This window comes from Astatotilapia calliptera, chromosome 15 (assembly GCF_900246225.1).
Source record: "Astatotilapia calliptera chromosome 15, fAstCal1.2, whole genome shotgun sequence".
NCBI classification, from domain to species: domain Eukaryota; kingdom Metazoa; phylum Chordata; class Actinopteri; order Cichliformes; family Cichlidae; genus Astatotilapia; species Astatotilapia calliptera.
Window position 1 is genome coordinate 18,682,520 of NC_039316.1, and position 13,913 is coordinate 18,696,432.

Below are 13,913 nucleotides of genomic sequence, written 5' to 3' on the forward strand. Positions count from 1 at the left end.
ACAGCGGTGTCCCACTCCAAGTGGTCCCGCAATACCCCCAGCTGCTCCTCCTGCGCAGCCGCCTGCTGTGCAGACATCACCTGGCCCACAATCTGGAGCGGGCAGAGTGACTGGGGGTCCGACATAGCACCAAGATTTCAGCACCACTGTGGTAAGGACCCCACGCACACACACAGTTGGCAGTTTACTCTGTTATCTTTTATTATCTGTGGGCAGCAGATGCTGTTGTTTCGGTGCTCTGCACGCTGGAACAGTCTCTCCAAGGCTGCTGCCACACACACGTCCTTCTGCTCCACTGTCACTGGAAAACCCCCAAAAGATAGCAGTGTCATTTAACCTGACCCAGCATACCTGTTTCAAACACACCCCCGTGCCGCTCCTGCGAGCTCACTGTGCTACCCCTCCTCTACAGCAGGCCAGAGACCACTGTATGGTCTGCAGTGGTGAGAATAACAGAGGAAGAATCTCCACCACTGAAAACAGCTTCACCTGAAAGTTAAACACTGCTGTAATTTAATTTAGTTTCATAAAACATCACAGAACTCAGATCAGATAAGAAATTTGTGATAAACATCAGTCAATCTATTTCTTTTCTTTTCTTTTCTTTTCTTTTCTTTTCTTTTCTAGACTATCTTCTTGAGTGTGTAAATGGAATAGGAAGAGATTATAGAGGAACAAAGTCCAGAACAAACTCAGGAAAGATCTGTCAAAGATGGGACTCAAGCTACCCACACAGGCCAAAGTATGTGTTTGCATTTGATTTTACATCATCATTTCATATCCTTTTATGCCTTTGTGAGATTTGTTCTTAATGTTTCTGCTGCAGTTTCACGCCGCAGAGCCACCCACAAGCAGAGCTTTACTCCAACTTCTGCAGAAACCCTGATGGGGACAGCAATGGACCGTGGTGTTACACTACGGATCCTAATGCCCGCTGGGAGCACTGCAACGTACCTAGTTGCTCTGGTAGGATTCATAATTCATTTAATTATGGCCGTTGTCAACAACCCATATACATACATTTCTTTTCTCTTTACTACTCTTGTGTTTTTCTGAACCAATGGCCAAACAATCCCTCTCTTTCTTCTCCAAAGTTTAACCGTTTCTATCCTTGTAAATAATCTCAAAAGAAATATAGCTCGCATCGTTCACGTCAAAGAACCGGCTCTAAGAGCCATTTCGTTCGCGACCGACCCACCACTATTCCTCATTATGATGATTGTAATTTCATGTCTTTAGTGTGGGAGTCTGTCATGTCCCCTGTGTTTAAGTCCCCGTCGCCCTTTGTGCGTCTCTGTGATGCCTTTGTCTCCCTTTGCGTTGCTCTCGTTCCCTCTCTTTCCCGTGTGCCCAGTCTTGTCTCCTCCTCGTTTACGTTTCCCCTTGTATCTCATTCCTTGTCTCCCCCTCGCTGTCATGTTCTGTATTTGTTTCTTATACCCGTGTCCCATCTCCTGTTCCCTGATGTCATGTCAAGGTCGTGTGTCTTAAGTCTGCACCTCTGTATTTTCTATTTTGACAGTCTAATTTGTTTAATTTTTCTTCCCCTGTGGCGTCATGTTCATCTGTTTCAGCTGTGTTCCCCGTGTGTTTCCATTTGCCTTGTCACCCTTGTGTGTATTTATTAGGGGTACAACGATATTCGTATCGATATTGAACCGTTCGATACAGCGCTTTTGGTTCGGTACGCATATGTATCTGTGTTCGACTACTCCGCCTAGGCTGCACTGTCGAGCGCAGATCCACTGAGCGCTCAACACAGACAGCATAGTCAGAAGGAAGAGCGCAGGGCAAGCTAGCGAGACAGAAGTTAAGCTCTCCTTGCAACATGGCAAATTGAACCTCCCCCACCCTCATTCAGATCTGGCGTTTGGAATTATTTTGGTTTTCATGTGACGTATGACCCTGAAGGTAAGCGCGTCATGGACTAAAGTAAAACAGTATGTTGGATGTGCCACGCAATGCTCAATTACATGGGTGGGAGCTAGTGTGTTAGCGCAGTTAGCTCGTTAACGTGTTGGCCGTCTAGCCCCATGCACGGGGCTATCAGGGGTAGCTCGTTAACGGAGATTTGCCGTGTTGTGGCGTTAAGGTCATTTTAACGAGGTTAACCTGAAAGCACTAGTGGGAACACAACGAATATGACTGCACATTTACGCCGACATCATCCTAGTGCAAAGACAAAAACAACAAGCATGCATGCTACAAACTTTACCCGAGTCATTTAGACAGCCGTTAGCACATGAGTCTCCTTATGGGGACCTGATATGTTTAATATGCTGCTGAGAATATAGCCCAGAAGAAGCGGATAGTATAGCTTTTATTTTGGAAAGAGCCATTTCTCTGTAATAAACTCTCTTTTCCAAAGATGAGTGATTTCTCAATCAGATACAGGGCTCGCAAAATCGCTAGCCCGACGTCCCGGGGCTAGCGATTTTTCCAGTCGGGCTACCAAAATCTATCTCTGCCCTGCCCGTCCGGCTATTATAGGAAGGAAAAATATATGTCAATGCTTTTGCATTCTTTCGGAAATGTAGCTGGGTAGTTATGTCATTGGCATCGGTGAGCCACTGTCAATATGTGACATATTGAAATCGCGTTTGAATTTGCGCTTGTTTTTTTGCTTTCACTTTGCAATCGCGTGAACTGTGTATAGAGAGCGACAGTACTGATTGGTGAGTGATGATAATTTGTGCACCAATTCCTCTGACATCGTCTTATCAATCGTTAGCTTACTATGCAAACATGACAAGTGAAATCTCCCGCAGCAAGCTTAAACATGTGAGAGGTTGATCGCGCAGAGAATCGCTGAGCTTATGTGAGTGCGTCTGTAAAAGCAGCAGGATATATATATTTTAGTTCTGCTGAGCCAAATAAGACAGGTCAGGGTGAAGAAGTGACAGCCAAAGAAAAGCTTACCGCAAAACGGAAAAGTTATGACAAATCAGACTATAAGGCAAAAAGAAAGTGCAGCTTTATGGTTTCATGGACAAAAGAATTTCTGTGGCTGCAATATGACGAGCTAAATAACCAGGGCTGCACATAAGTGGTCCGCAGGTGCGCATTCGCTGTCAAAATAAAAAACACGCACAAGGGTTAGGGTTAAATTTAAAAACTGTACTTTTGAGTTAAAATATATATATTTATAATTTTAATAAATGACAAATTAAAAAGGCATGAACATTTTATTTTGTATTGAAAAAATATCGAACCGTGACACCAAAGTATCGAACCGAACCGGGAATTTTGTGTATCGTTGCACCCCTAGTATTTATGTGATCTGTTGTCATGCATCCATTGTTAGGTTGTCTGTTGTGTTCACGCCCTGTTTCCAGGTATCCACCCTTCCACACCAGGTTTTCATGTTTATGTTTAGTTTTTCCACTTTAGATTTGTTTTGCACCTTTCTAACAGCCACAATGAACAGCTCCCTTTTCGTTAAAATCTAGTTATGTTCCACGCTTCATTTTGTCTGCATTTGGGTCCGCTCTCCTCTCTCCACACGCAGACTCTGACACTTTCTTAGCTTGCTTTTAGCATCAGTCAAAAACAGCTGTGTGAGTAAAATAGTAAAGTATCTAGAGCAGGGCGATATGGCCAAAAATATTTATCACGATATATATTTGAAAATTTGCGATAACGATATAACCGATGATATAATTGATGCGAGACAAAATACAACTCCACAACATTACTAGTGCAAAAAGACAACCTTCCATTTATTTTCACTTAAACAAGAAGCTGGTTTTTATGTACATTAAAGCTTTATAAAAATGTAACAGTGCAAATGCAAATTCCTTGCTGAAAGTTTAACCAAAAGGCATTTCCAGTAGAAATGGGCTGACATATCCTGAGCATAACCATGTATAATGTCCACTGAAGTTAAAAAGAGGTGCTTTGCAACATTAAACTGCAGTGTGCAGTACACATTTTTCGGACCATAAGGTGCACAGGATTATAAGACACATTAAGCGAAACAAAGCAGTCAGATAAATCAAACTTTATTAAACTCATTCTTCTTGCTTCCTCCACTTCTGTAACATTGATTCATTAATGTTGAATTCTCTGCAGCTGCTCTATTCCCATGTTGTTGCAGTATATTAATGACTAACCTCGTATTGTGGATGGATTATCTCAGTTGTTCTCCTGACTGAAGTTTGGTCCATTTACAGCATCCTGCCATGCGATGGCATTTGTCTCTAACCATGAAGAACCTTCACATTAACTTTTATAAGTGGAAAAGTGTTAGTGTTCGTCCTCCAGCTTCACTGCTTATGTTATGCTAACATAGCTGTGTCGCTAGCGATCAGGTAGCACATCATTATATGCCAGCTAGCCCAACTTCAGTAACCCTACAAACGTCACTGCTGTTTAGTTTCCTGTCTTCATTTATGTTGGAAGTGATAGCAGAGACAGTTTTTAACTCTAAGTGATGCTGCAGTGTTGTTTGACCTGAAGCATACGGAGCTTAGGACCCAGATTACTCCCAGATTTAAGAGCATCTTAGTCCGACAAATACGACAATAACGATGGCCGCTTGCATGTTCTGCAAAAACATGTGCTTTGTTGTGTATCTGACGGACAAACACCAAACCAGTTCCACATCACTGAAGTTGCACCATTTTTACAAACCAATTCTGGTTCATCTGTTTCACTCAACGACCGGCCATGTGCGTATGAAAACAAAGGCACTGCGCATGCGCGTTTTACTCCCATTCTATCGCGATATTTCATTTTCCTATCGTTGCCTAACATTATACCGGTATTATCGTGAACGGTATAATATGGCCCAGCCCTAAAAGTATCCACTATCTAATATCTAGTTTTTGTTTCCTACCTGTAGGGTGACAGAGGTGGTCCTCCGGTTTGTTATGAGCAGAACAGATTTGTCCTTCAGGGTGTCGCAACATGGACTGAGTGATGTACGTTGGGCAGGACGGCCAGTGTTTACACTCAAGTTTCTAAGTTTGTGGACTGGATCAATGCAACCATCAAAGCCAACTAAAAGCTATCATCCGTAATGCGGTTGTTGAGGATGTCTTAACATGTATACGTTGTTCTGCTCTGACATGAACGTTTTTATAAAGTATTTTTTATTAAGTATGGATACACATTAAGTAGTGCATGAAAATCACAAATTCTGCCAGAGAAGAAAAATACAAGTTAAACAAAATCAGAAAATCACACTTTATACAAGATGTTCTGATTTAAAAAATATTCTATTTATTATGTTATATTATAATATTTGGTGATTGACAAAAACTGAGTTTTGAAGAGAAATGTAGGAAAAGTGTTCCTAAGAAAATGAATAAGAACGAGCACGTTGAAATGGATGTTCATGTGGGATTGAACTAATGACAAATGTATGTGAACTAAAATAGCAAAAACTTAATGTTAACTTAAAGTGTATTCATATGTGGCTGAATGTTTATCTGTGTTGGAATTAGTGACAAATTAAGTACAAGATAGAAGAGAAGAAAATGTAATGTAAGTCAATTTAAAGTGTAAACTTTGTTTTACATTATGAAAAAGCCAGAGAAAGGAATGATGATATGATGTTACTGGACATCAGGTGATGGTATGTCAACAATGGAGACTGCTTTCTTTGCAAAAGAAAACAGCATGTGCATCAAAATAAACTATTTAAAGCAGTGAATTTTGAGTTCTAAGCATCCCAGCAACTATTCAGAAGAGCATTTCTATTTTCAATAAAATTGAAATGGTTACAGATTTTTCTTCTTTTCTTGGTGTCACTCATTTTCTTTAACATAACTTTCTAATGTAATGATGTTGTCTCTTGTTGTTTCTGTCATTCTCTCTCTCTCCCTCCTGGTCTTTTCGTGTGCTACTGCTGTTGCGATGTAACTACCGCCCCTGTCCCCTCGGGCACAAACACAAGGCTCTGTTTGTGTCTCCCGTCTCTGCTCAGCCCAAACACAAGGCTAACGTGCAGCATGAAGCAAAAAAAAAAAGTGAGAGAGCGAGAGAGCAAGAGAAAGAGGAAAAAACCCATGGCTCCTAATAAGGACCCGGCTCTAACGGTGTGTTCACAGCGAACGCGATGGACGCGAATAAAACGCCCCAAACGCCCCTAATTTGACGCGTGTACATTCGCGTCTCAACGCGTGTCCAAGAAAAATCCATCGCGCGTCAAAATATCATATTTTGACGCGCGTGAACCGGAAATGTGGGAGGAATGTGGGAGGGAGTTGTGCCAGACTGGTATCTTTGCAAGATGGCAGCTATCGAGCTAGCGCTTGAAGAGAGAGTCTCCCTTCTCTATGTACTGTGGAGAGCAGAGCAGCAGCGTAAAAGACGTCCTCGCCGTACCTGGGTCCATCAGGTCCTCCAGAGGCATGAGCAGTTTGGTGAGTTTCACCACTTGCTCCAGGAGCTGCGCCTGGATGAGGCCGATTCCAGCGCTATCACTGTCGGCCAGTTTGAGGACCTGCTTTCCCTCGTCGGTCCCAGCATCGCCCGCCTAGACACCAACTACAGACGCTCAATCCCACCTGCAGAGCGCCTGTCCGTCTGCCTGAGGTTAGTAAAACTATTTAATACGGTAGTCCTTTATTGCTATCTGTGCTAATATGCTAATCCATCCAGTTATACACTGCTAACATGGATGTGCTATGCTAACAGTGAATGCTGTCGGTGTTTACTGAAAGCAAACTGTGGTACAGAGACGACTCTTTATAATATTTCTAGTGATACTCAGAAGCTCTCATCAAGTCCCGATTTAATTCGATTTATGCTGTTATCAGTGTTTGAATGATAGCATGGCTGTGGTGTCCTATCAATGTATGCGCTCGGTCTTTGCTGATATCAAACTGTAGCATTAGGACCACTGAGTTAACCTTTGTAGTGATACTCACTCCTTTTTATTTAGACCTGGTTTAATTCTGGGATAGTTGAATATTTGTATATAATCCCTGCAGCTGTCAGACTCTATAGCAGGGGTCACAGCCTTTATTAAAACAGAGTTAGATAAAACTGTGAACAGTTTGGTTCATCTCTAGTTACATGGTTCTATCTTGATAAGCTGTCTTATCACAGATTAATTTTTCAAAAATATTAACAATGATTTAAGCAAGGAAAGGGCTACATGTCAACATACAACTCTTTATTTCTATTAATGTCTTACTTCATTCCTACCTGATTGACATGTTTAGGAATTATGAGTGATTGGCTCACTGTAGTTGTGAAAGTTGCTACCAATCAAATTATGATATGTTAAAGTTAAAACAAAACACAACTGTTTTAGATATTATCTAATATACATTTTGTAATTATCCTTATAATTACAAAATGTTTTATGTAAGATTTAAGTTTTGTGATTTATATCTGACATCACAAAAGTATTTTGGAATTTGAATAATGTATTTTGTAACTGCAGTACACATAATACTGATTTTGAACAATTTTGTCCAGGTTCCTTGTCACCGGGGACTCCTTCAGGACCATCGCGTTCAGTTTCAGAGTCGGTGTGTCCACGGTGAGCCAGATCACCCCCCAGGCAGCGACGTCCATCTGGGACTGTCTAGTGGACGATTTCATGGCTGTGCCTTCACCTGGAGACTGGCGCTCCATCACAGAGGGATTCCAGGAGCGCTGGAACTTTCCTCTGTGCTGTGCAGCTCTGGATGGGAAGCACATCCAGACAAAGGCACCCCATATATCATATAGGAGACACACACATTGATATACACTAAATATTCATTTCATTTCTTTTTTGTGGTGCCCAAATTGATGCACCTGCTTGATTTTGTTTAAACAATTATTGCACACTTTCTGTAAATCCAGTAAACTTCTTTTCACTTCTCAAATATCACTGTGTGTGTCTCCTGTATGATATTTAACTGACATTTTTTATTGTAACAACCAACAATTTATACAGGAAAATAATGGCTATTAACAAGGTTGCCCAAACTTCTGCATCCCACTGTATCAGTATATTTTGTCATTAGTATAATATGAAATAAATTCTACATGTGTCAAGTCGTGTGCCAACATTTGCTGTGTAGTAGAACTGAGACATTAGTCATTATAAACATTTATTTGAAATAATATTAAAAGTCTCAAACAGAAAAACATTAAACATAAATATATAAAATATAAGAATTTACAGAGAGACAGGAATAAAAAGGACCAGCTGCTCTCCAGAGCAGGAACAAGGCTGAGGAGGAAATGCTCCATTGGAGACTGGTGTGGCCTCTTCAGGGACTCCAGGATGGCCAGCTCCACCGCCGATGGACCGTCCTGGGACCCGTCCCTCATCTGCCTCGGAGCCGTCCTCCTCTGTGGGCCTGTAAAACAGCACAAAACACAAAGAAATGAGAAGGCTGCTACTAGATTTTAATTTCAACATTGAAAAAAAAATAAAATAAATAATAACAGGATATAATCAGATTGGTTGTAGATATTTAGTAAAGGTGATCACAAGGGAATCCCACCGACTAAAAAGGTATCAGTGCTTGCTGTACATATCTGTGGGTGCAGCAGCAGGAGCTCAGGGACAGGGGATGCTCTGCTGCAGAATCAGTTGGTTCTATCAATACAGTATTAAATGTTAACAGGTTGGATATAATAATCGTAGAGTATACAGTGGTCCCTCATTTATTGCAGGGGTTCTCAGAATAACTAGCCCCTGGTCACAGTTCTCACAATTGATTCTCAAAGTGCAAACCTTTGTAGATTGCAAAACGTAAAAGTATTATTATGCCGCGGTTTGTCTTCATCTGCCCGCCACTTTCGTGCGCCTTTTTCCCTCACGGTGCAGGTGTCTATTTCCGAATGAGGCTCATAGTTATGGGTGTTTTTGTGCTGTTTTTTCTATTGGACGCGATGGTTATCAAAACCAAACGTGATAAATTTGGCAAGCGCAGGAGACACGACACGGAGGAGATTTGTCAATCAGGCTGCAGAATGCAATGCTGTACTGTGCAATAAAAAATCAGCGAAAAAGCAAAGCAGTGACGGATGAACAGCGGGACCACTGTGTGCTGTTTATTAATAAACAATAAAATATATTCCTAAATGACAACATGCATAAAAGCAGAACGGTATTTGTACGTCAGTGGGAAAATAGCGGTGGCTTGCTAGCTTTTGTGCGGCTTCCCCGGGTCAGTGAAAACTTTCAAAAGAGAAATGAATGAACTTACCAGGTTGCCCGATCTCTTCACATATCTTCCTCCAAGCTCGGTCCTTTTTATTCCTGTCTCGGTACTGAAAGCAGCTGGTGTTGTACAGCTCCGAGTTGTTTGCTACCGCATTGATTAGCCTTCCCCTCCATTGAAGTATGAAAGGCTTTGGCTGGATCTGCCCCTTTGACCTAGGTAACAGCCACGTCACCAGGCTCCTGATTGGTTGTCGCGGCGCGATTTGACGCTGGAGTTCAGATTTTTCCAACTCGAACGGTAGACGCGAAACGCGCGTATGCACAAAATGCAACACAAAAACTCACGCGCGTGGTTTTATTCGCGAGTCAAACGCGCCAGACGCGCTACACTGACGCGCGTTTCACGCGTTTTGGCGTTTTCGCGACGCAAATCTGCTTCCGAATTTTCGCGGGACCCGCAATCGCGCGTCATCGCGCCTTTCCATTGACTTTACATGTAAACCTGACGCTCTATTCGCGTCCATCGCGTTCGGTGTGAACACACCGTAAGAGCCATTTCATTCACGACCGACCCATCACTAACCTGTACACTCAGATTTACATATGAGACAACATTACGACAACAGTCGTAACAAAGTCCTCCGTCTCCCTTTGTTCATTGTTGCATCGTCTGTGTTACCTACCCCACATCCAGTTTAATTTTGTCAAGTCATAGTGAAAGTCTTATTTATAGTTTCCTAGTTTAAGTTTAGATTTTCCCTCACACCCCCAGATGGAGAAACCTTTTAAACTTAAACGCGCTCACGCATACAGGTGTACACACAGGCGCTCACATACACAAACCTATCTTCCTTGGCTGCTAACTTAAAGCATATTGTGCACTGTCGGTCCTCCGTGCCACTTAGTAACATTCAATATTTAGTATTTACTGTTACTTACATGTATCTAGGTTGTTGTCTCTATCATGTTGTGCTGTTTGTTTTCTCTTTTCTTCTTTTGACGGGTGATCAAACGGATTTTCGCAGTGTCTTCTTTTACCGTCTCCCCTACCCCTTTGCTTCCTTTCTCCCTTTCCATATGTCTGTCCAATTTGTAATAACTTAAAAAAATAACATAAATAAAGAATGATAATACAGACTAATCAAGTGGAACAACATGGCATTGGCATATTTTCTCCACTTGAAAAAATAAATTCGTTGGGCTCTTTCCTGTCCTTCAGACAACAAGCGTGATTGCTAAAGTACCGAACGGGACAGGCAAAGACAAAATAAAGAAAGAAAGATGTTCCCTCATTTTGCCTTGCTTCTTGTCTGTGAGTGTTAGCCCCAAAATAAAGGCTTGTTTTTCATTAACCTCTTAGGACCTGGCGTCCACATATGTGGACATCACATTTTGGGTTATTTAGACCAAAATACTGAATTTTGCTCTACAAGGGCCTGATATCCACTTACAAGGACATTATACTGCTACTGTTTTATGGAAAATGTAAACAGATATCCTCATATGTGGCTCTCATTTTTCTTAGAAACAAAAATTAGGTAAAAAAAAAAAATCTGGTAATTCTTTATTTTTACATTCATCGGGTCCCAATGAGCCCAAATATCAAAGAGAAATTTAAAATGCATGCCGTGGATAAGTTCGGGTCTTAGGAGGTTAAGGTCAGTATGCACCTGGGTCCACCTCACTCACTCCACTCGGTCTGCTCCGCAGGACGTGACAAAGAGTGAATCTGTCTTCAACCATCTCGATGAAAATACTTTGTGTGAACAGGTATCATTAGTCTGTTAATTCTTTTCAGTGTTAATTATTCATGTTTGGGGTTTTTTTGTTGTTGTGAATCTGGCTGTTTAAGCCACGCTTGCTAGCTTGTTAGTGCAACAATATAGCACAATGCTAACACAAGCTGTGTTAGTTAGCACATGCTAGCTAACACAAGCATGATAGCCTAAAATGAAAGACATAGCTAATTCAAATATATATAGTGTTCATAATTTAACCTCTGCACATAAGCTAGTTGGGATCTATCACAGAAACAGCATGTCGTGATAAATATGCATTTTATGTATGGTTTGAAATTTGTAAGTTAAGGAATTGCTGTAACTGTATATTTGCATTCTTCTCTACTTTGTAGTTCAACTGTTGCACAGTAGTTTACCTAAGCATTTGATGTATGTTTTTGGTAGACATGGACAGATTTTCTATTTGTCATTATTTTTTTAAGTACATATTTATCGACTTAAAACACTTGGAGACTGGGGCTACGTGCACACGTACACAGGTATTTTTGAAAACTGAGATTTTCCGTTTTCGTTTTAAAAAATAATCCCGTCCACATGTAAACGCAAAATTGAAGGAAAACACTGCTAGGAACATGCCAAAGCAACAAATGGCGATATATTCCTAACCGTGTAGAAATGTTGGCCAATCAGAAGTCTAGAAGTCTGGGTGGGAAAGCGTACACAAAGATGGCACATAATGTCATGGTCCTGGGTCGTTGACCCACCGTTTTGTGTTTATTCTGGTTTGTATTAGTTTAGGGTTGAACCTGTAGTTTGGTGTATTGTCAGCCCTACCTGTGTCTGTCCTTGGTGCTCTGTTCATGTCCCCATGTTGTGTTGTAAATCAGTCTGTCAAAGGAGCTTGCAAAGAAAAGCGTCTGGACTTCTTTAAGTTGCTTGAAGACGTTTCACCTCTCATCCGAGAAGCTTCTTCAGTTCTAAGGTCAAATGGTGGAGAGTCCCAGATATAAACCTAGTGGGAGTGCCCCCCCACAGAGGGACAAAAGGACCCCCTGATGATCCTCTAATCGCCTGAGCCAAGGTGGGAAACTGGGCGTGGGTCCCAATCAGCCAGAGTTTCGGGTGTGTTCATTGTGAAACCTGGCCCCACCTTATCATGCGAAATGATATTCGCATGATAAGGTGGGGCCAGGTTCAGTGTTGCTGGATCTGCCGAAGGAAGATCAGACATGGATGGGGTGCTGCGACTGTGACCCGCCCATATGGAAAAGAAATAGTAAAAACTTATATGTGATTACACTTTCATGAGTAAATCATATAAGGCTTACGTGATTTACTCATGAAAGTGGCCACTTTCTCATTACTTTCATATATTGTTTTAGTAAGTATCCAAAACATACAAGTTTCATTATATAATTTTTCAAGGGATCTTATATCTGTTTTCACTCTTATATGCTTTTCATACAAGTTTCACACAAGGCAGATACAAACTTTATAATATATATATATATATATATATATATATATATATATATATATATATATAGAGAGAGAGAGAGAGAGAGAGAGAGAGAGAGAGAGAGAGAGACAATCCAGCACATAACAGCAGGGTGCAAGATGCTAGCAGGCAAGGCATACATGGAACGCCATAACCAAGTGGCCGGCATAGTGTACAGGAACATCTGTGCCGAGTATAACCTGGAAGTCCCGAGGTCAAAATGGGAGATGCCCCCAAGGGTGGTGGAGAATGACCGAGCTAAGATCCTGTGGGACTTCCAGATACAGACGGAAAAAATGGTGGTGGCTAACCAACCGGACATAGTGGTGGTAGACAAACAGAAGAAGACGGCCGTAGTGATCGATGTAGCGGTTCCGAATGACAGCAATATCAGGAAGAAGGAACACGAGAAGCTGGAGAAATACCAAGGGCTCAGAGAAGAGCTCAAGAGGATGTGGAGGGTGAAGGTAACGGTGGTCCCCGTGGTAATCGGAGCACTAGGTGCGGTGACTCCCAAGCTAGGCGAGTGGCTCCAGCAGATCCCGGGAACAACATCGGAGATCTCTGTCCAGAAGAGCGCAGTCCTGGGAACAGCTAAGATACTGCGCAGGACCCTCAAGCTCCCAGGCCTCTGGTAGAGGACCCGAGCTTGAAGGATAAACCGCCTGCAGGGGCGTGCTGGGTGTTTTTTATATATATATATATATATATATATATATATATATATATATATATATATATATATATATACCTACAACCACGATTACCGACACTAACAAGCTGATCTACAATACGGCAGCAGTGATCAGTGAGATGCTTGGCTACAAGTTGAACAGCCACAAGGGGCAGTACCCTCCATGGAGAAGGAGGCTAGAGGGCAAGATCAAAGTAGCACGGAGGGAGGTTAGCCAACTAACGGAGTTGCAGAAAGGTGCGACAAAGAAGGTGCATAAGAAATACAGCAAGCTGTCCATACCTGAGGCCTTAGAAACTGCCAAGCAAAGACTCACAGCCTTGGCCAGCCGCTTGAGAAGGTACACCAGAGAGATAGAAGGCAGGAGAATAAACCAGCTGTTCTCCACAGAACCAGCAAAGGTGTACTCTCAGTGGCAAGGGAACAATAAGAGAACAGCACCACCAAGGCTGGAGACCGAGCAATACTGGAAGAGCATATGGGAGAAGGACGCAACCCATAACGGCAATGCTCAGTGGCTAGTGGATCTGAGGGCAGACCACAGCAACCTCCCCGAACAGGATCCAGTAACCATCACAGTGGCAGATATCCAAGAAAGGGTCTCCAGTATGAAGAGTTGGACAGCACCAGGGCCCGACATGGTTCACGCCTACTGGCTAAAGAAGCTGACTGCACTCCACGAGCGTCTAGCAGCACAAATGAACCAGCTGCTAGTTAACGAGAGACACCCGGAATGGCTAACCGAAGGTCGGACGGTCCTGATCCCCAAGAAGGGACCGGTCCCCTCCAACTACCGACCAATAACCTGCCTCAGTACTACATGGAAGCTCCTGTCAGGCATCATATCGGCTAAGATGAACAGGC

At 42.3% G+C, this 13,913-nt stretch overlaps 1 protein-coding gene across 5 annotated transcripts in view; it reads left to right on the top strand.

Moving 5' to 3' along the window:
* Positions 1 to 13,913, top strand: part of LOC113006846 (plasminogen-like) — an 88,348-nt gene that overhangs the window by 24,833 nt on the left and 49,602 nt on the right. For 2 of the 5 annotated variants that reach the window (XM_026143050.1, XM_026143054.1), the window contains one exon: positions 628 to 742. The exons of the other annotated variants lie outside the window; for them this stretch is intronic. In XM_026143050.1, the coding sequence (XP_025998835.1) occupies positions 628 to 742 (115 nt within the window). The remainder of the gene's footprint in view (positions 1 to 627; positions 743 to 13,913) is intronic. 5 annotated transcript variants of the gene reach the window in all.